Source organism: Leguminivora glycinivorella, chromosome 3 (genome assembly GCF_023078275.1).
Source record: "Leguminivora glycinivorella isolate SPB_JAAS2020 chromosome 3, LegGlyc_1.1, whole genome shotgun sequence".
In the NCBI taxonomy this organism is placed as follows: domain Eukaryota; kingdom Metazoa; phylum Arthropoda; class Insecta; order Lepidoptera; family Tortricidae; genus Leguminivora; species Leguminivora glycinivorella.
Genome location: NC_062973.1, coordinates 1,253,665 through 1,275,149, shown reverse-complemented (window position 1 = coordinate 1,275,149; position 21,485 = coordinate 1,253,665). Strand labels below are relative to the sequence as shown.

The following is a 21,485-nucleotide window of genomic DNA, read 5'->3' as shown; positions in this document are numbered from 1 at the left end:
TTTTTGGGGTGTCCTTTGTCAACCTCGTCTAACCTTTGGTAATTTATTAAATACTAGCTTTTGCCCGCGGCTTCGCTCGCGTTAGAAAGAGACAAACATTAGCCTATGTCACTTTTCATCCCTTCAACTATCTCCACTTAAAAAATCACGTCAATTCGTCGCTCCGTTTTGCCGTGAAAGACGGACAAACAAACAGACACACACACTTTCCCATTTATAATATTAGTATGGATGCTGTCCTTGTTTGTCAATTTTGTATTATTTTATTGGTTTATGTCAGCAAGGACGATATAATACGGGACAGACAAAGCCCATACAAAAATGCGTACACCTGAAATGTATGAGCCATTAAGCTTAAAACTAGATGGCGCTGTTTTGCAGCCTGGAAGTGGCCAAAATCATATTATAATAAATCTTGTTCATTATGACCTCAAAATTCACTATGCAAAGTTTGAACAATCCTTTCTATTTGACATATATTGGTTAAGCGCCACATGCGGAGATGTGACATTGAACCATCGCACTGGGAGACTTCGGCACAAGATCGGCCGAAGTGGAGGCATACAGTGAGAACAAAAGTGCAAGCCTTCGAAGAACAGACGAGTGGAACTTGACGCCAAGCGCGACGAGATAAAGGTCCGACCACCTGCAGCCATCAACTATAATTTCATCGGAGGGGTGCTGACATGCAGTGAGTGTGGTCGTACATTCACTGCAAAAATAGGCTACGTCAGCCACCTGAGAGCTCACGACCGTCGCTCTCAATAATAAACCAATACCCAGTCGCTGAGGCCGAAACCGGCCGGGACAGGATGATGATGAGGATATTGGTTAATTAATCGCCAATGTGGTGTGGTGTGGTGGCCTGTGTGGTGACGGGTTAAGAATTTCACCACCCCCTTTCTTCCCGTGGGTGTCGTAAAAGGCGACTTTGGGATATGGGTTAAATTGTGGCGTAGGCGAGAGGCTGGCAACCTGTCACTGCAATGTCACAGTTTCGTTTTCTTTCAACCCCTTACTTGCCAAGAGTGGCACTGAAGCATTAGTAGTTTCATGTGCTCTGCCTACCCCTTTATGGGATACAGGCGTGATTGTATGTATGTATGTATTATTCTTATATATTATCCGTGATATTTTCGCCATCGAGCAGCGTATTTTGACCCCATGGGAGCCACTTAGTTACGTAGGTGACATATTCCGTTGGAATCTTACAAATTCATTTGTTTTCCACATTATACTCTCCAGTTACGTTAAAGTTATGTAAGTGACATTTTGCGCAGGCGCTGGGTTCACAACTGGTTATGGTAAGGAGCGACCCATTTTAAAGTGGATGTCATAATTTAAAGAGCGATCAGAAAATCACCATTTATATTTTTAATTATTATGGTTATACTAAAACAGTGTATAGTGTATGTGACTATAGTAAATATATATATTATATATATATATATATATACTAAGGTTTTTAAAGATTTGAGTTACAGGTATTCATGTTTACAGGGTTTAGTTTATGTTATGTTTCTTTGCCATTGACTTAGTAAAACTCGGTTGAAGTTGCAGGCGTCCATGTGCTACGAGATTGCTTACCAGGCGAGACGTAATGCGTACGCTTGTTTGTCACTAGAATAGTATTAAAAGAAGTTAACATTTCGTATTATAATCACATCTCTAAATCGTAATTCTTATAATGATATTGTAATATCACTACCTACTCGTTTATAACAGTTTGTGGCAACATTGTCCAAACTGGCAATGTTGCCACATAGAGTCATCACGTGACGTCCGATAAAGATCTCGATTTAAATGTTAGGTATCGGTGCCAACGTACTCAAAATGAGTTTTATTGCTATTTGAATATTTCTTTGTATTTTGTGTATTTGTGTTATTCGATATTTATTTCTTAGACAAATGTAAAAATACAAAAATACCCAAATTGCAAAAATACTTTACTCAGCCTCAGTAGGTAACAGTAGCGCCACCAACTGGACAAAAATGACTTTGAACAGAGAAGCATGGCAGTTTTGCTGTCACCACAGTATAATAAAGTTAAAGAGTACTATCGTACAGTATGGCCACTCTCGCTCCCCGCTGAAAGTGCCCCCACCCGCTCTCGGTTACCTCACAGTTACCGCCTGTCAAAAACGCGAACAGTCGACCTGTTATATCTCACTCATACAAGCATGGTACGCGTTCACCTACACGAGCTTAGAATGTGTGCTAGGAACGCGCCTCTTTCATATATTTGATCGCTGATGTGCTGTCACGCTACAACAATACACACACAAACTCATTCTTGTTGTTCCAAAAAGGATAGGCAGAGCACATAAAACTGCTCAAGTTTCATTATCTATATAAATCGTGATATTGAAGTGACAGGTTTCTTGCCCATCGCCCAAAACACAATCCATAACCCACAGTCAACTTCTACGAGGCCCATGAGAAAAAACTTTACGTCACTACATTTGGTAGTAGATATCCACACGGTGCTCGTGAGCATTGCGAGAGATTTTAACCACGCATTTTTGAGGCTAAAGGAAAGATTTTTTTTTAATTCACATGAGGAAATTTTGCCAAAAAAAAAATCTTTTTTTTTACTGTTTTCGAATGTATTTTCACATAAAAAGTAAATGTTAGTCATAAAACTAGCACTTCAAATGAATTTTGACATTTTTTCTAAAAACCTCATTTTTGAAAGCTTTTATTTCGTACTTTTGGACATCTATCAATGAGGATAGTGAGACTAATTCTCCATGGCATCAACATCGTTAAAAATCCTCTTGTAACTACTGAGTAACAAAAAGAAAATTTTTTTTTCAATTGGTCATAACTCTGAAACTAGGCGAAATCTAGAAAAGTGTATATGACATTTTAGTCTTAAAATAGGATCAGGAATATGCTCTTAAAGTCTCTCGCAATGCTCACGATCACCGTGTATAACATGAAACACAACAATTAAAATTAAGTCAAAAGTCAAGGAGCACAGGCGTTTTATAGATATCGAATCTAAAGTAGTATTTTATTACTACCAGACGAAACCTGTTGTTAATAATATCAGTGGGCAGTGGATGGTTCCATCTATTTATTCTAATTATAACTATTATGGCATTGAGACAAAATATATTAATATGAATGAAAATAATATCACCATAGTTAAGAATTAAAGAAGGATTAACAATGCCAACGAAATGTTTCATCACGAATAAAGTCCGCTATTTGTACATTTTTTTTTGGTGCAATAAGTTTAAATAAATAAATACAACAGCCAATATCTAGATAAAGTTTACATTTACAATAATTTTTAAAATAAATAAAAATAACACTGCATAGATGTATAATCACTGTATTAATAATAAGAAGAAAATCAGAGATTTAAAATGCCCCAGATGTCATAATACTTAAAATAATAAGATTTAGAGGTGTGAAATCTCTCCAAGTGTTATTCAAATGTCAAATAATGTATTTATTTTGCTTTAATATGTAAATTACCAGCTTCTACATATTTACTTTCACCTGTCCTGTTGTCTGTAATCTTGCAAGTTTTCCGATTGAGCTGAAATCGTGCACACATATGTAAATCACGTGACAATGCAATATGATGGTATCATGGAGCTGATCTGATGATGGAGCAGAAAGGTGGCCATGGGAACTTTGTAATGAAATGTCTTTCCCCCCTCGAGTAAGGGGTTTTGAGAAACGTCTCGGAGAGTAGTTAAATGACTGTTGAAAGAAAATTACAGTTGGCGATAAAAGCTTGTGCCAAAAATGTAATATTTCTAATTTTTTTGTGATGAAAGGCATCTTAAAAGCTTAAAGATAATCATATGGTACAAAAAGTCCTTACTTTGATTAAAACCGATGAAAGGTCGAACGCATAAAACGGTGTAAATAATTTATAATCAATTAATACATTAATAAGATTCACTTTGACCCTTGCGTGGACGTTGCGAATATATTATAAAAACAGACTTATTCTGAGAGGTCACTTGAACAAAACTTATACAGAACGTTACGATAACGTTATTTGCCAAGTGCATGGCTGGTACTTCCCTAATTTTGTGGGCTTTGGAATACCAAAGCTCACAAAATTGGGAGGTATTAGTAGATTGATGGGGATGCTTCTTCTTCTTCTTTATTAGGCGCTATATAAGTCTTCGTAGCGCTTATATGATATAATTGCGACCATTCCTGAACTACTGTGATCACCACCTACTACAGCTCTGGTCAGGTCTTACAAATTCGAAGATATGTACTTCTTTTTGAACTATCCCACGATACACCGAATGTCCCACTGAGTCTCGTCCCAGAGGGTATCCTAAATGACTCAAAACATGTCGTACTCTAATGTCGCAACTGTCGCGATAAAACACTGTGAGTGCCACCGTATATTGATTAAATAACATAAGTATCTTACAGTATACTGCATGAGTAAAAAACTATAAAAATGTGCAAGATAAAACTGACTCACAGAATACTCCTGTGCTTTACGTCACCAATACTTGAATGTCATGGTCGGTCAGTGCAGGCGATAGTGACGATTATGCCATTCATTAGAATCTTTCAAAAGGAAAATGTTAAAAAACTGTCAAAAATGTAATGAATATCGTAATCATTCCTCCCATCAACCCTATTACTTGGGGTAACCTTTCTCATCCATGTATTAAATACTAGCTTTTGCCCGCGGCTTCGCTTGCGTTAAATTCGAAATTCCGAAATGCTCCATACAAATTCCTACCCCCATTTTAGGGAAATGGGGGGTGAGAAAGAGACAAAAAGCATCCTATGTCACTCTCCATCCCTTCAACTATCTCCACTTAAAAAATTACGTCAATTGTTTGTTGTCTTCTTTTCTTTTGCTACTGTAAGACATATTTTATGGAAAGTGACGAAAGCGTTAAACATATTCGATTGTTGATTTCTCAAATTGAGTTTTTATTTATTAGGAAAAATCGTGGAAGCTTAAGATACATAGTTCAACTCAATACTTTAAAAACATAACATAAAAATGTCATAAATGTCGTAAAAATATTGTCCAAACTTTTATTGAACACAGTATAAAGAAAAAATAAAAACATAATATAACTACTTAAAACTAAATACCTAACCTAAGTAGGTTAGTTAAATAGAAAATTTGGCCTGAATCGCCGTCAATGGGCAAGGTGCCCAGAAGGCTGGCAGCATTTCCACGCTGCCAGCATTTCCACGCTGCCAGCCTTCTAAAGTTGCCTAAACTAACTTAAATAAGGTAGCTGCAATTTACATTAAATTCCAAATAACTAAACTGCCTTTTGTAGACACTTTATAGTAATTTTACAAAATCCTTAATCCCTGGCCTGTAAAAAAAGTTGCATTATAAATAAAAAATGTCACAGCCTGCTGTGACTCTCAGTGATTTATAAAAAAAGTCAATAAAAAAGACATTTTTCATTAATTTATGATTAACATTCAAAGTGACAAATATTTTTGCAATCTTTCCCCAAACATAGATACATTGTCAAGGTCGCGCGTCCTTGCTGTGCGCAGACGCATATAAAAGCCGCGTCCCACCGACAGATGGCACCAGTCGTCAACTAGCACTTCCCCAATTAGGACCAACCAAAATATTTAGCAAAAATGAAATCGGTTAGTGAAGACTTAAGAGCTTAAGTGATAACAGATAATTGACTTTAACAATTTCAATGTGCTAATTCTGTTGCGATAAATATCGACATTTTTGATTAACATCATTGAATATTATAACTTTTTTACGGTATACTATTGTGTACATACAGTGTAATTTTCTCAGAAATATTAATAAGTTGCTAACTTTTAAATTGTAATATAAGTGATTTATGTAAATATTGATTGAATTCAAATCCGTCATGTCAGGCTCATAATTATAATTTATACGCCAGTGTCATGTGTTCTGAGTAAATTTTGTTAGTTACTTAGATAGAGATCTCTTCTTGCTCGTTCCCTCAATGCTCAGGAGTAGTACCGTGACAAGTAACGTGTCTAAAGTCTCCACTGAATGCGGTCAAAGGCCATGTGGACTGCACGGTGTAGGCTGCCTCCAATCGACTTCTTCACACAGTCAAACCATCTCTTACATGCCTGACAGAGAGATACCTGTTGCAGACGTTTTAACTTTTTTTTTTTACTTTGAATAGGTAGACGTTTGACCACAAAAATTGTTTTTATTTCCAGTTCATCGTATTCGCCCTGATCGTCGCGGCCGTCGCCGCTGCCCCCCAACGCGGTCCTGACGCTGACGCTCAGGTCCTCAGATACGACGCTGAAAACATCGGCGTCGATGGCTACAAATATTCGTTAGTACCCATTATCTATACTAATATTATGGAAAAAGTTTGTCCGTTTGTTTGTCCGTCTTCTACGACAAAACAGCGCGACGAATTGACGCGATGAACAATCGGGATCAAGAGACATTTCAAATAATAAAATTGGTGTCATGACCCCTCACAATGAGCCAAAATTAAACATTTTCGATCCTATGTCACTCTCGCAAAGTGTTGATTTCTGTAGAGTTTTCGCTATTCTGCCTCCATCATGTCGATCCAGCGATGTAAATGATGTCTAAAAGGAAGTCCTAGAGATTCAAATTAAAATCTTTAAATCTATAATGATTCCCATCATCATTGGACGACCATTAACTGCAAACATTTAATCCTTCTTTTCTTTAACAGTTACGAGACATCCAACGGCATCAAGTCAGAAGAGCAGGCGCAACTGAACAACGCCGGTACTGACAACGAGGCCATCTCCGTCCGAGGTTCCTACTCTTACACTGGTCCCGATGGAGTCGTCTACACTGTTGTATACATCGCTGATGAGAACGGTTTCCAACCCCAGGGTGCCCACCTTCCCCAAGTAGCTTAAATTACCCAATGATCTGATTCTAGTCCTGTTATGAATAAAAAAGTAGCTTGTTTGTTTTAATTTTATGACGCAGTTTTATTTTTGCAACTTTTAACGCATTGGTGGACACTAAGCGCCGCCTGTAGGCGTAATCTCATTGTTCTTTCGATTGTGTCTGGAGTAATGTCTAGACATTACTTCAGACAAGGTAATTAATGAATCTACGGTTATACTCACGTTATTTTACTGCTACTACTAGGTACTCATGTTATTTACAATCGTAGATTCATTAATTATTTGAATATTTACGTCTCAGGAAAATTTTACGTGTCTAGTAAAGTTAAAAATTACATAGCTCTCCCATACCATAATTCGGATGGTGTCACCCCAGGGTGCCTATCTTCCCCAATAAGCTCAAATTATCCAAAGATCAGAAATCTCACTTTTATTTTTTCTTGTGTTACCCTGGTCCTGATTGTGTCATATGTTACACCGTCACATACATCGCTGATGAAAACGGCTTCCAACCTCAGGTTGCCCACCTTCCCCAAGTAGCTTAAATTACCCAATGATCTGAAGTCTAGTCCTGTTATGAATAAAGTAGCTCGTTTGTTTTAATTTTATGATTAAGTTTTATTTTTGTGACTTTTTAGGTACCTACTTAGCTTCCTCTCAAATGGTGTCACCCCAGGGTGCCCATCTTCCCCAAGTATCTTAAATTAGTCAATGATCTGTAGGCTATTTCACTACAGTGACATTGACACTCGACACTGATAATTCTGTGCCTATTTTTGGGTTGATAAGTAACATTGTTAACTTAGCGTCAATATTCGCTTGTTGAACAGGCAATGAATGGCCAAGTGACAATTGTCACTATTGTAAAATAGGCCCCTGAAGTCTAGTCCTGTTAGAAATAAAGTTTTCGTTTGTTTTAATATTATAACGCTGTACCCAAGCCCTGATGGTGTCACCTATATCGCTGATGAGAACCGCTTCTATCCCCAGGGCGCCCACTTTTCCTAAGTAGTTTAAATAGTTTAAATGTAACACAAATTAGAACTACCTTATTGAATTAAAACGGGACTTAATCGCGTAAAACTTACGTTTTATATTTAACCCGACGTTTCGGACATGACATTACGTCCGTGGTCACGGGTAGACTGGCTGGGAGTTGTATCAACATCTTCTAGCTGTACGAGTTTTTCGAACTACCCGCACTTGATTGTCATCAGTCACTTTTACGCTAGGGTTGCCACTCTGCCTACATATGTACAACACTCACGACATCCGATGGTATGGGACGGGAAGTTTTCTCACGTTTACACTTGCCAATCACTGGATTCCACGAAGATGAAATCCCTTGCCCTTCATTTTGATTGAAATTACGATGTTTCCTGATTTCAATCGCTTCACGTACTTTCCTGCTATAGTAAAGACGTTCAGTTGAAAGGAGTTGAAGGATGTTGATACAACTCCCAGCCAGTCTACCCGTGACCACGGACGTAATGTCATGTCCGAAACGTCGGGTTAAATATAAAACGTAAGTTTTACGCGATTAAGTCCCGTTTTAATTTAATAATATGAGTGAAGATCGTGTTAGTTTAAATCAATATACCTTATTGAAGTGAAAATTCTAATGCGACTTCCAACTCAGTTAGTGTTACGTTGCGTTAAATGCCGCTCACTCAGCGCGTAACATTCTGTCAGTGTCGTTGCGCTGAACGCGATTCACTCAATCCATTCATTCACTTATTCACTCACTCAGTGGCAGAGCAAAATGCCCAGAATTGTTTTGAATGGTAGAATTGTTGGTTGGAATGAGTGTGTTTTATATTTAGATCGAGTGTAAAATGAGTTTATGTTTGTTTTTTGAAGTGAAACTTCTAATGCGACTTCCAACTGACTGACTGAGCACGTAACACTCAGTCATTGTTACTTTGCGTGAAATGCGCTCACTCAGCGCGTAACATTCTGTCAGTGTCGTAACGGTCAACGACTCACTCATTCCATTCATTCACTTATTCACTCACAAGAACAGATGTGAATCGGAATAATAATAATAATAATAATAATAATATATACTTTATTGTACACCACTTATTGACAATGAGATTCAGTACAAAAACAAAACGTATTAAGAAGCAGGTAACAACAGGCGGAATGTGTGTGTTTTATATTTAGATCGAGTACAAAATGAGTTTATGTCTGTTTTTAGGGTTCCGTACCTCGAAGAGGAAAAACGGAACCCTTATAGGATCACTCGCGTGTCTGTCTGTCCCTCTGTCACAGCCGATTTCTCCGAAACTACTGGACCGATTTACTTGAAATTTGGCACACGTATGTAAACCTGTGGCCCAAAGACGGACATGCAATATAATTAAATGAAATTAAACGAAATTTAATCATAAGGGGCACTTTTGGGGGGTAAAATTGAAAATTAAAAATCAAAGTTATTAGAACTATATTGTGATACACATCAAAATGAAAGAGCATTTTATAAGCATTTCAATTAATATATTTTTTTTATAGTTTTTATTTTGGTAATTTAGAAGTTATTTAAGAAAAATTACCATTCCCCCCCCCCCTTATCTCCGAAACTACTTAGCGTAAAATTTTCAAAAAAATACACGAGATAGCCCTCTACCTGTAGATTACAGGAAAACCTATTAGAAATCTACAGTCAAGCGTAAGTCGGACTTAAGAGAAAAAAACTCAAATTGAGATTTTCACTCACTGCCGCTGCAAGTAGCAAGTACTTACTAAATGTTTTGAAATTTTGTGAGCGCCATGGATAGGTAGAAAGAAATTCATTTCTATTTAGAAATTGTTAAAAATTTTAATCATTTGCCAAAATGACTTAAGTTCCTACTAAAAAAGAGGCGCTTAAGACTGTTTAGAACTGCACTGACCATAATATTGCCCTAATAGGTCCAAAAAATGGTGTATATATACGAAAACAAAAAAATTGTGCCACCGACAACCAAAATCTGAAGTCTATTTGCTCTATCTCTTATAGTTTCCAAAATATACGCAAAATCTTTAAAGTACAAATCTAGTGTACGTTGCTATCACATGTCGTCAGGCGCTCATGACCTTTTTGTATATGGAAATGTCGAAATCCGACTCGCACTTTACCGATTTTCATAGAAAGTTTTGTTTTATTATAGTTTTGAAGGAGGTTTCTTGTTTTTAACCACCAACGCAAAAACGACGGAGTGTTATAATAATAATAGGTTTGACGCTTGACATGTCTATCTGGCATCATAGCTCCCGAACGAATCAATCGATTTTGATTTAGTTTTTAATGTTTAAGGTGAATTCGTCGAGATTTTTTTTGTACCACGTAGGTGGCAAACATGCATACGGTCCGCCTGATGGAAAGCGGTCACTGTTACATATGGACGCCTGCCACTCAAGGAGTGGCACATGTGCGTTGCCGACTCGACTCATTAGAAACTTGTACAAACCTGTACTTAGAAGGGGCCTGGGTGCCGATGACTCAAAGGACCGAAGGAAGGAGGAGGAAGGAAGGAAGGAGGAAGGAGGAAGGATCTATTGTCCTAATTACTTCCTTAGGTCCTCCAGTTGCGATACAGGCTGCCAACATTTTAATTACACTTTGTGCATTTTAATCTTTCGGACCGCATGACCACGCCGTTGATAGTTCATAATTAATGGGAAAATACTTGAACAGGCATCCACGACTACTTTCCTAGGTTTAAAGATTGATCAGGGCTTAAAATGGGACCAGCAAGTAGATAAACCGTGTGGTAGTCGGGGCAGTGCGTGCTTTGCCTTAGGTCGAGTTGCAAAGTCTGTGGCTCCAGAAGTAGCCCGGACATGCTATTTCGCCACTGTCCGTTCATTAATACAGTACGGTCACGGACTTTAATTGTTGATCACATAGCTCATTATATACTGGACATCTCACAGTTAAGCATAGTTAAGCTATGGCGTTCCAGGTTCCAGTATAAAATGAGCTAGAAGTCGATCAACAATTAAAGTCCGTGACTGTACGTTGCGGAGCTCTGGGGACGTTGTCCTGAATGGGAGAGGGTCTTTCGCTTTCAGAAACGAGCTGTCAGGATCGTTGCTCAGGTACCTGTAGACAGTAGACACTCCGGCCAAAGAACTCTTTAAAAAATAAGAATCCTTACACTCATTACACTGCCTGCAATAGTTATCATCACTGTAATGTCATGTTAACGTATCGACAAAAAATAAATATCATGCAGGTAGCCATTTATGTAAGAGAGAACTTGGCAGCATACAAAACCAGGGGCGGCTCACTCGCGATTCTATCGCCGCGCTACAAGTACATGTCAGCGGCCGCGAGTTCGCGGCCCATTCATTGGCGACGACCTTCGCGCGGCGCAATAATAGTTATTTGTATAATAGTTATTTGTAGAATCTTGAACTTGCGAGTTATTTATAGAATCCTGAACTTGCGAGTTTTTTAACACACGAGAAGTAAAATACATTTGCACCCGAGTGTAACACAAAACTTTTCCCCTCACTGTAGCGAGGAAACTACAACGCAAGAAATGCGTTTATCACTGCTTCCAGTAGTTCCACAGGTGGTAAATGATTTTTATTACTAGATTCACCTACTTTTATCAATTTTAAAGCAGTTCATTTGAATTTATTCAAGGTCAAATTACTTTACCCTACTAAAATGCGTTTTTACCCGCTGGTATTAAAGGACAAAACACGTGTTTCCGAGCTAGTGAGGGGAAAAATTCAATGTTGGCTGCTCGCATGCGGTCCGTTTGTTAATGTAGGTAAGAATTTAGAATGGCGTCATTTTGTGAACATCAAAGGAGTGAGCCTTCTGTACTTGTACTATTTATACATAATATATTCTGTGACAAAACTAACAACATGTGTTCCAAGTACAACATTCGAAATGCCGGAAAGTTAGTAGGTATCGACCGTAAATTGGCGAAATCCAATTTACGGTCAAATTAACACATTTGATGGACCCTGCCGTCTATAATAAATTGCCGCAATATGTGGTTGAAGCGCCTAGTGTGTCGAACTATCGCTTAAAAAATTGGCTGGTCGAGCACCCGTTCTACACTTATGACAATTTTTTATTACCTAATTAGAAAAATATTTTTGTGCATTTTTTATGTGAATATTGCCTAACTTTTTGTAATTTCAATCTTCTGTCTATTTATTCTCTAAGTATTATTGCTGTATAAATATTATTTTTTTAAATCAAATCTTGACGTGTAAAATGGCGTTACAAATATGAATAAATGAATATGAGTATGAGTAGTATGATTATGTTAACCATTGAAAGTTTGTACGGAACCCTCGGTGGGCGAGTCCGACTCGCACTTGGCCGGTTTTTTTTAATAATTTGAGCAAATAGAAATGTAAATAAAATATTTAAAACAGTAAAAACATGGACGTAACTAAACGCAAAAACGTGATGGTCACTTGACAAAAAATGTTTGAGGTTATTTTGTGTTGGAGTTGTTTATGTTGAAGTTTCACTTCTTCCACACGGAGGGACTCCACGCACTTTTTTTTTAAGGCGAGATGATCTGTCAAACTAACCAATCCAAGGGGGTGAGGTGCGCGGCGTCCGGGCAGCCCCGCCCGCGCGGCTCTGTTCGCTTGTCGCACACGGGAACTCAAATTCGCGCGGCAGCATGACACAGACGGATCGCAGTACAATGATCGCCGTATTTTAACTGGGCTTTCTTAGTTTTTTCATGAAATAGGAGGCAAATGAGCAGCTGTATCGCCTGATGGTAAACGATCACCGCCTTTATTTTCTTTATTAGGTTTCATCATTTGTGTAAGTAATACTAATGATTTATAGTTACAGTGTGTTTGGTCAGCGTTGTCGGAGCTTTTAAGGACGTTCCTAAACTACAATTAATTTTATCGATTTTTTCGGGTTCTCCAACTGCCATCGTCGAAACTTCTTAGTAATCGCACTTAGCTACAGATCGACATGGTGAAATAAAAAGGACCATTCAAACTTTTCATAGTGACTTTTGAGGTCATTATGAACAACTTTTATTAAGGGTGCAATGCTGAAACCACGAAAAAAAATTGGATGTTCCATAGAAATGAGCTGTATAATGACAGTCGAAATGTATAAAAAAGATATTTTTTTTGCGTTTTCAGCATTAGTCCCGTAATAAATAGGAGCACAATTTGAAAATTACGAGTTACAACTATTTACCTGCAAAGATCTCCTAAACATCATAACTGTAGCTTTTACGGTTTTCCTGAATATATAAAAAAAACTGAAAATTAATATATGAAAAACTGAAGGGAGGAGGGGAAAGATTAACATCTCGGCGAGTTTTCTACTTCATGTAGAAGTTTTTTCTTATAAACATATTGTTAACAGCATAGTTAACAGAACACAGTAACCGTCATTCAGCTTCTTTGACAATAGACTTTATGTAAAAAGTTTATTATGTCATGTCACTGTTGTTTAAAAATACACATTTTTGTCAGTCGTGAATAAATAACGCTTTTTCATTTTCATATTGAAAGCTTTTAAGCTGTATACATGCCAAAGATTCGAATTTTATTCTTGTTGTTTATGAACCTACTAATAGCAGGTTACTTACTTGTAAATTTTGATGATCGTCATTCAAACATGATGAAATCACATCCAGTCACTGATGAAATATATGCTATTTATATTTTAATATATGAATAAAATCAAAAGTATGAAAACTATGCAATTAAAACTTTGTCTATTTAATAAAGTTGCTATTGATATCATATCCTGACAATTATATTAATCTGGTTTAAACCAGACCCAAAATTCGAGGATTCAGAAGAACGACAAAATGCTTCAAGAAAACAGCTTTTCTCTTCGCTTGACTCGTGTTGGCGGGGGCACTACCGCCACTACCGTACCTCCAAATAAAATACAACCTAGCACAAGATAAAGTATCAATACCATTCTATGCCTACCTTGAATTCTCAAGTATATTCATATCAAGTATCATCTGTTGTCAAAGGAGTCAGACAGCTTGTTGACGGATTCATATTAATCTTGCAAATTAGTCAAATATCTGTAAATATAAAGTACTGTAATCATACCCACCAAATAAAATAAAAAATGTCCAGCTTTATCAATGTATGATTATGGACTTTCATCAAAATTTATTGAGAAGTTAAAATACTGAAATCTTTTAACTATTGTGGAAAAATGGCGATAGTTGTCAAATAAAATTTCTGTCAGGCTGGCCACATGTTTGGCATAGACACAGAAAAAATATAGACGGAGGGTAGCACGATCTAATTAACCTTATACCAAATTTTGAAAGACAGACCTACCTGATCTTCAATCAGTACTGTACCTACCGCCGCCTTTTCTTTCTAACAACTCAATATTTTTATGAAAATTATACGTAAGTTTCTTCACTAACTGGACATCAGTCATATATTTTCCAAGTGGAAAAGTTGTGCTGTAATGACGTCACAGACGCGTCGTCTAGGGGTTTCTAAAATCTATGATGTTTAGATATCGTAAATGTCAATTGATAACATCATATGAAAATGAAATACTTACGAGTATATATAAATTATCATTTTCCTCCCTTTTCACAGTCTTTGATTAGAATTTTCTTTATTTATTTGTTTTCTAGCACGCAATTATTTTTTCTGCCTCCTCAAAGCTTTGTTCCCCATTGTTTCAATGACACGTGACCACGCGGAAAAAACTGACACAGGTCCATCCTCTGAAAGCGCCGCCGCGCGACTGAAGAGGCCATAAGTGCCATCGAAAATGTTTTCGATTTCAAAATTTTTTTCAAAATTTTTTTTTTTTTGCAAAAACAGGATTAGTAACAGGTCTTGAAATTGGGTTCATAGTTGTTCCATCTTTCCGTTGCGGATTTGGTAGTATTTGGTAAATATTATATTATTTTAATGACGCTACCGGTACAAACTCATCAGATTCGTCTAGATAATCTTATTAGCTATATATTGAAGTAAAAAACAAGTCAAAAAAGTTTTTATCCTAGCTATGGGAACGATTTATTGTTAAAAGAAGAGGTAACTTTGGAGTCATTTTCTATCGAGCGAAGTTGTAACATTCATGTTGTTCAACTCCATAACATACTCACCAGATCCTGAAATTTAACATATAACGTTTTCAGATTTTTCCATTGCGTTTTCCTATGTTTTTAACGGCTTCAAAAAACGAGTGCGTGCAGCGTCTACGGAAATATATCGCCTTAACAATTTGAGTAAATACCTATGTAAAATATTTAAAACAGTAAAAACATGGATGTAACTAAATGCAAAAAAACATGATGGTTAATTGAAAAAAGCGTGGAGGGTTTCCACGCACTGTTTTTTTTTTTATTCAGCAAGGCTGAATGTACGTATTCAATGGACTATATGGACCCCGCGACGTGTCAGGGGTCAAGTCTTAAGTAAAAGTGATGCGCTAAACACTCCACCCAGTGACCGACTGGTTTTGTGTAGGCTTCGCTTAATGTCAAGGTTGCTCAGATAAATTTATTAGGTTCAAACAAGAATACATGTACAAAAATTACACTTCCAACCTTAAAATAAAACAGTACTTAACACTACTCCCATGCGAAAATTCATCCGCAACGCAGGCTTTGTCATGTGGCCACAAATCCAAATCAACAACATGCTTCGTCAAACAAACCAATGATGATATCCGCAACAGGCTTCGTCATATATAAAATAATAACTGTAAGCTAAATGAAACCGTCCCGAATCGTACCCGGTTCAAATGTCCCCATCACACCGGCAGCGTTACCACGCTGAATAGCCAATGAGATCTGTTGGACCAGGTACGATCTGGACCGAGGGTCACATCCCTTGTCCCTTAGCCGCCGGCCCAAATCCCTTATAAACTCCTTCGCCTCCAGAGCCCAAGGTCCCGCAGTTTCGACTGCGACTGGCACAAAGTCGTACATTGGTTCCAGGGCAGAGTATTTGGCATGCTTCATTTGCAGGTTGCTCATCATGTGACATGTTGTAAAAAATGATAATTTGAATGAAATGTATTATTTTTAAATTGTTGGTTTTTTTTTTCAAGGTTAAATTTTGCTACTTTAGTAGTGTCACCAAACGCGAAGCGTTAATTAATAGCAAAAAGAAATAAAACTGTCAAATAACAAAAAAGTAAAGTGCATAAAATTAGGTAAGTAGTATCAATAGTATCAATACAGTCTTATGAATATGGTACTAGGGTAGAACAATAAGATGCTAAAGGAGGTATCTTTGAGGACGTGTAAACCCATATTTAGAAAATTGACTGTAGGTAGGTATATACTTGTATTAATATATGAATAAATAAATAATAATTATTTTCACTACAGATGGTGCTTCTTTACGCACTAGTGCGAGAAGTGGTCAAAACTTCGGAGGTCCATCTGTACTGAAAAACGTCGTAAGATACACTTTCAAAAAGGAAATTTGTAACTCTTGTTGCTTTGAAACACTCCCTTTGGTCGTGTTTTAATTTATCGCCACTCGTTTCGAACTTCCTCTTTTTCGCACTTGTATCGTTGTTGGTGATGCGTACGTTAATACCTGTAGCTAGTTATAGTTTAGTAGATTTACTTAAATAAAATACTGCCATGTAAAATTAGATTTAAATTCCTTAGACTTTTTTAGATTTTAATTCCTTAGATTAGAGGTCGGATATTGTTTGTAGCCTGTTAACGTACGCTCTCGTGACATTTTCTGCAACTTTGTGTTTTCCGAAATACAACCTTCGTAATTGAACCTCGGACTTCTTCTTCATGAACCCTACCACTAACAATCGTTATGTACTATTGTATTTCAAGGGGCAAAGTTGTTAAACCGCACGTGCCAATATTGATATCCGAACCCAGCCTAGCGAGATCTTATAACCACAAAATTAAAATTTTGAAAAACCCCCGACCGCGACATAGTGGGCCGACTTTCATGAAACATGGCTAAGAACACTCCCGACTAACTCAGCTTTCAAACAAAAAAAACTAAATCGAAATCGGTTCACCCGTTCGGGAGCTACGGTGCCACAGACAGACACACACACAGACAAACAGACAGACAGACAGACAGACAGACAGACAGACAGACAGACTGACAGACAGACAGACACGTCAAACTTATAACACCCCGTCGTTTTTGCGTCGGGGGTTAAAAAGCCCGGAGGTTAAACACATTTTGCCACCGAGTGAAACACTATATTTTAACCACCATCAAAGAAAAACCTAACTCTAAAACATCTAACTAAATCCAATAGATCAATTTATTAAACATTTATGATTCGACATCACCATTTAAAACGTCAATTATATTAGTCAGCTTCGGATATCAACTTAAAAGTATGAAATTACTTTAAACTCTTGTAGATAAAATACCACTTTATCATCCGTTTTTGAAAAATCAAGAGCATCTTTATTACCCAGTTCTCTGTGTTACTAACAAACTCGGGACATATGTTAATCTAAAATAAATGCATTTTATTTTTATTTTATTTATTTACACATTTTGACTTTCTGTGGTGGAAATATTTTAAAGATATTCTTACACAGATTAAACAAGTCCCACCGTAAGCTCATAAAAGCTTATGTGTTATGTGCGTTACCAACGGATGTGTTCGAAGTCGGTGCGTAAGCAAGATGCCGGAAAATGTACATAAAAATGCATTTGTGGCAAACTTATATCTTCGGTGAATTTTGCTCTTTAAAACCATTTTTTTCCTCAACACTAGATGTAGCAAGGCCACCTTTTTAGCCACACTGATTTGAATATGTAAAAAGCACTAGTCTAGGTAATAAGTAGACTATTTCTAATTCTGAGAGAACCTGATATCCTTGTGATGCGCTGGCCGTATAAAAGGCGTGTCCTGCCCAAAATTGCATTAGTTTCTTCTGAAGTCTAAGCCAGACTCCTCCGATCCGCAAAAAATGAAATCGGTTAGTGAATTTTGTGTCAAGTGTTTGGATTGTTATATTGTGATGGACTAAAATTTCCATGATTTAAAAATATTTCCTTATTTTTCCATTGTGTTTTTGTAATGACTAAAATTAGTGTAGATATTGTAAAGTTTAAAATGATTTTTATTTTTGTAGATATGTTAAGAATTTCACTCCTTTTTCTCTCGTGTGTGTCGTAAAAGTGGAAGTTGATAGTGGGATATGGGTTCAATTGTGGCGTGAGCGTTAGGCTAGCAACCTATCACTGGTACAGCCCCCGGCATGAGGATCCTGCCTAAGACAGAGTACTAGTTGAAACTGCTAAAGGTTCAGTGCTACTCTTAGCAATTAACGCGTTGATAGAAACAGAAAATGTCCTTTACCATCAGTACTAGTATCATAGTGTTAAGCCATAGGTTACGCATCAAGCCACGTAAAGGGACATCAGAGAGTGGAACAGCTACTCTCTTATGTTTTTCTCAGTTTTTTTTTTTGCAAAAACTTATAATTTGTTACAGTTCATCGTACTCGCCCTGTTCGTGGCTGCCGCCGTCGCCGCTCCGCAGCATCAACACAACCCTGACGCGGACGCGCAAGTCGTGCGTAATGAGCTAAACAACATCGGACTCGATGGCTACCAGTTTGTGTAAGTACTATTGCAACTAAAATATCTCTTATAGACATAAAACCGCCTTCAAAAATAAGCGCGTTACAAAACACGGAGAAACTAAAAAGCCAAAAATAATAAACCTTTCAATTCAGATTTCTTATCGTATTGCAATAAGCTAAACATCCAAATTATAAACAAATCAATTATTTTTGTAGTCGGTACCAGACCTGTTCGTCGCCTTGCTATTGCCTGTTTGCCCCACCCAACCATACACAGGCTGGTACCGACTCCAAAAATAATTGATTTGTTTATAATTTGGATGTTTAGCTTATTGCAATACGATAAGAAATCTGAATTGAAAGGTTTATTATTTTTGGCTTTTTAGTTTCTCCGTGTTTTGTAACGCGCTTATTTTTGAAGGCGGTTTTATTTTTTGTTAAAAAGTTTATTTATTTGTTGATTTTTAGTGGTTCCTAGTGATATTATATGTATCAGTCCGAATACATGTACAGTAGTGAAAGAATTATCCTTAAACTCCTAACCATTGAGGAGTTGACCTTCCATCATCAGCTCAGCCACATAAAATTATTACCATCAGACGTAAATACTGGTGTACCTTTGAAAAATAGACTAAAAACATTACATGTGCCTATAACATTTGAAGAGTTCCCTCGATTTCCCCAGGATCCCATCATCAGACCCTGACTTGGTGCCAATGGGACCATCTCGGGGTTATACCGGTTCGATCAAAAAAAAAATTTTGAAAATCGGTCCACGATTCTCGGAGATATCGAATAACATACATACAAAAAAAAAAAAAAACATTCAGTCGAATTGAGAACCTCCTCCTTTTTTGAAGTCGGTTAAAAAAAAGAGCGAGAAGCGCTGGCAGTCAACCCGGGGGTCGCGAATCCGAATCCCGGCTCGTCTGCGCGAAATGTCTTCGTCTTTTCAGTGAAGGAAATAATTGTAAGGAAACCAGATTAATCCTACTTAATAAAATCTAGTTTATACCATTCAGGTTGGAAGGTCAGATGGCAGTCGCTGTCGTAAAAACGAATGCGTACGTCAAATCTTGGATTTGTTGTCGAAGCGGACCTCTGGTGTCTAGTGGATAGACAAGCCTTCTTGAACATACCATGGGGTAGTTTAAGAAGTGTATTAGCTCTTACGGGAGATATCATAATCCGGTCCCATTGACCTAAGTATATAGTGGAAAATTTATCTACATACTACTTGTTAGTTGATGTCTTAGTGACTCAGACAGCAGTGTGGCAGACCGCTTTTGTATGGATCCCAAGGTCGTGAGTTGAAGTCTCAACAAACAGTAATTTTCCACCTTTTAAATTTATTAGCATACCATGGGGCTTAATCAATCTGTGTCAGAATGTGTACAACCTTTTGCTTAGTTTGGGGCTAGGTTGATCTGTATAAGGTGCCTTTTTTTAATAAATGGGCTTACTCTTGGCCACAGACTAGCCAAAGGCAAAGACATGGTCTACGATGGAGCTCGCTCGCCCAGAAGATGCCTGTTCACTCTTGATTTGAAGGTTGCCGGGTTATATGAGCTCGGAAATATAGCCGCCGGCAAGGAATTCTTTATAATATATTCTTTCAAATGTTCTATTTTTTTCCAGGGCTGAGACCTCCAACGGCATCAAGCACCAGGAAGAAGGTCAGCTCCAGAACGTAGGCACCGAAAATGAGGCTATCTCCGTCCGCGGCCAGTTCTCCTACGTCGGACAAGATGGCGTCCAGTACACCGTGACTTACGTCGCCGACGAGAACGGCTTCCAACCCCAGGGCGCCCATATCCCCAAGGCTGCTTAAGTTTTCTGACAGACCGGCTAATAAAGTTTACGTTTTTGTTTTAATTTGAACTTGCAGTTTTACTGATTGACCTATTTCACCAAAAATTGAAAACATTACATTTTTCAAATAGGTACCTAAATATTATTAGGACACATGCTTCACACATGCTCTGCGGAAGATCTACGGGACGCGACAGACAGGACAATAAGCGTCGCGACCTTCTGATCCCGCTTAATATAAAAAGAAAAGAAACCATCGACACGAGAAGAAGAAGATTATTAGGACATTCTTACACAGATTGACTGAGTTCCATGGTAAGCTCAAGAAGACTTGTGTTGTGGGTACTCAGACAACGATATATATATATATATACAAATACTTATATACAAAAAAAACATCCATGACTCAGGAACAAATATCTGTGCTCATCACACAAATAAATGCCCTTACCGGGATTCTACCCGCTAGATTATTAGGCCAGACCGGTCGTCAAATTGCAACTCTTATTATGAAAGTACTCACATGTTGAATTGTATTGGCACGGAAAGTGCGAGGAGGATTGGAGCTAAATATCAGACACTTCATTTTATAAAATGATAGACATTGAATTTAACATTGAAAATTAGAAAAACTGAAGACAATACCAGTCGTGGTGCTAATGAATTAGCATTTTCTGTCTATCATTGTGTCAAACTTAGGTATTATGACCATTTAAAAAAAAAATCACACATCGTTGAGGCGGATCTGCAGCAGCTTTAGGCCACTAATTAGCAAAAACATGTTTAGCATCAAGAAAACTGGCGTATGTAAAGGACTGTTGTCTGAGTACCCATAACACAAGCCTTCTTGAGCTTACCGTGGGCCTCAGTCAATCTGTGTAAGAATGTCCTATAATATTTATTATTTTATTTTACAAAAAACACTTTTTGGGTCACTGAGCCAATGATGTAATTTCTGCTGCATGACCAGCGTGACCACGTGACATGGTGAACAGTATTATTGAAATGTGCGACAGAAATTGTGATTGTTTTACTAGCTTTCTAGGTAAGGGTGTAATCTGACACACACTAGCGTTTTCTTGCGACAGAGGGTTTTGATCGCCGCGTAGCGTCAAATATTGTCAGTTCAGGGTACGTAGCCGAATGGCACAAACGCTCACGAAACGAAACGCTCGCAGATATCTATCTCTATCACTCTAGCGTATTAGCGTGACAGAGCCAGACTATCTTTCGCGCCGTTACGTTTTCGTGTCGCGTCGCAGAAATACCATTTGGCTACGG

General features: G+C 37.7%; 2 protein-coding genes across 3 annotated transcripts; both read left to right on the top strand.

Moving 5' to 3' along the window:
- Positions 1-5,546: 5,546 nt before the first annotated feature.
- On the top strand, positions 5,547-6,938 carry LOC125224650 (cuticle protein CP14.6-like). Its single transcript, XM_048128078.1, has 3 exons — positions 5,547-5,619; positions 6,184-6,305; positions 6,681-6,938. The coding sequence occupies exons 1-3, from the start codon at positions 5,611-5,613 to the stop codon at positions 6,871-6,873; spliced, it is 324 nt and encodes a 107-aa protein (XP_047984035.1). The 5' UTR covers positions 5,547-5,610; the 3' UTR covers positions 6,874-6,938.
- LOC125224647 (flexible cuticle protein 12-like) lies at positions 5,606-20,273 on the top strand. 2 transcript variants are annotated; one of them, XM_048128076.1, is made up of 3 exons: positions 5,606-5,619; positions 18,302-18,429; positions 20,031-20,273. In XM_048128076.1, exons 1-3 carry the CDS (start codon positions 5,611-5,613, stop codon positions 20,221-20,223), a joined length of 330 nt encoding a protein of 109 aa, XP_047984033.1. In that variant the 5' UTR covers positions 5,606-5,610; the 3' UTR covers positions 20,224-20,273. The 2 variants fall into 2 exon arrangements, with proteins under 2 accessions (XP_047984033.1, XP_047984032.1); XM_048128075.1 differs by lacking the exon at positions 5,606-5,619 and adding an exon at positions 17,630-17,783.
- The last annotated feature ends 1,212 nt before the right edge of the window (positions 20,274-21,485 follow it).

Coding starts and splice junctions, on each gene's coding strand:
- LOC125224647 (XM_048128076.1), top strand. Junction 18,430..20,030: donor CTCGATGGCTACCAGTTTGT/GTAAGTACTATT, acceptor ATTTTTTTCCAG/GGCTGAGACCTCCAACGGCA.
- LOC125224650 (XM_048128078.1), top strand. Junction 6,306..6,680: donor GTCGATGGCTACAAATATTC/GTTAGTACCCAT, acceptor TTTCTTTAACAG/TTACGAGACATCCAACGGCA.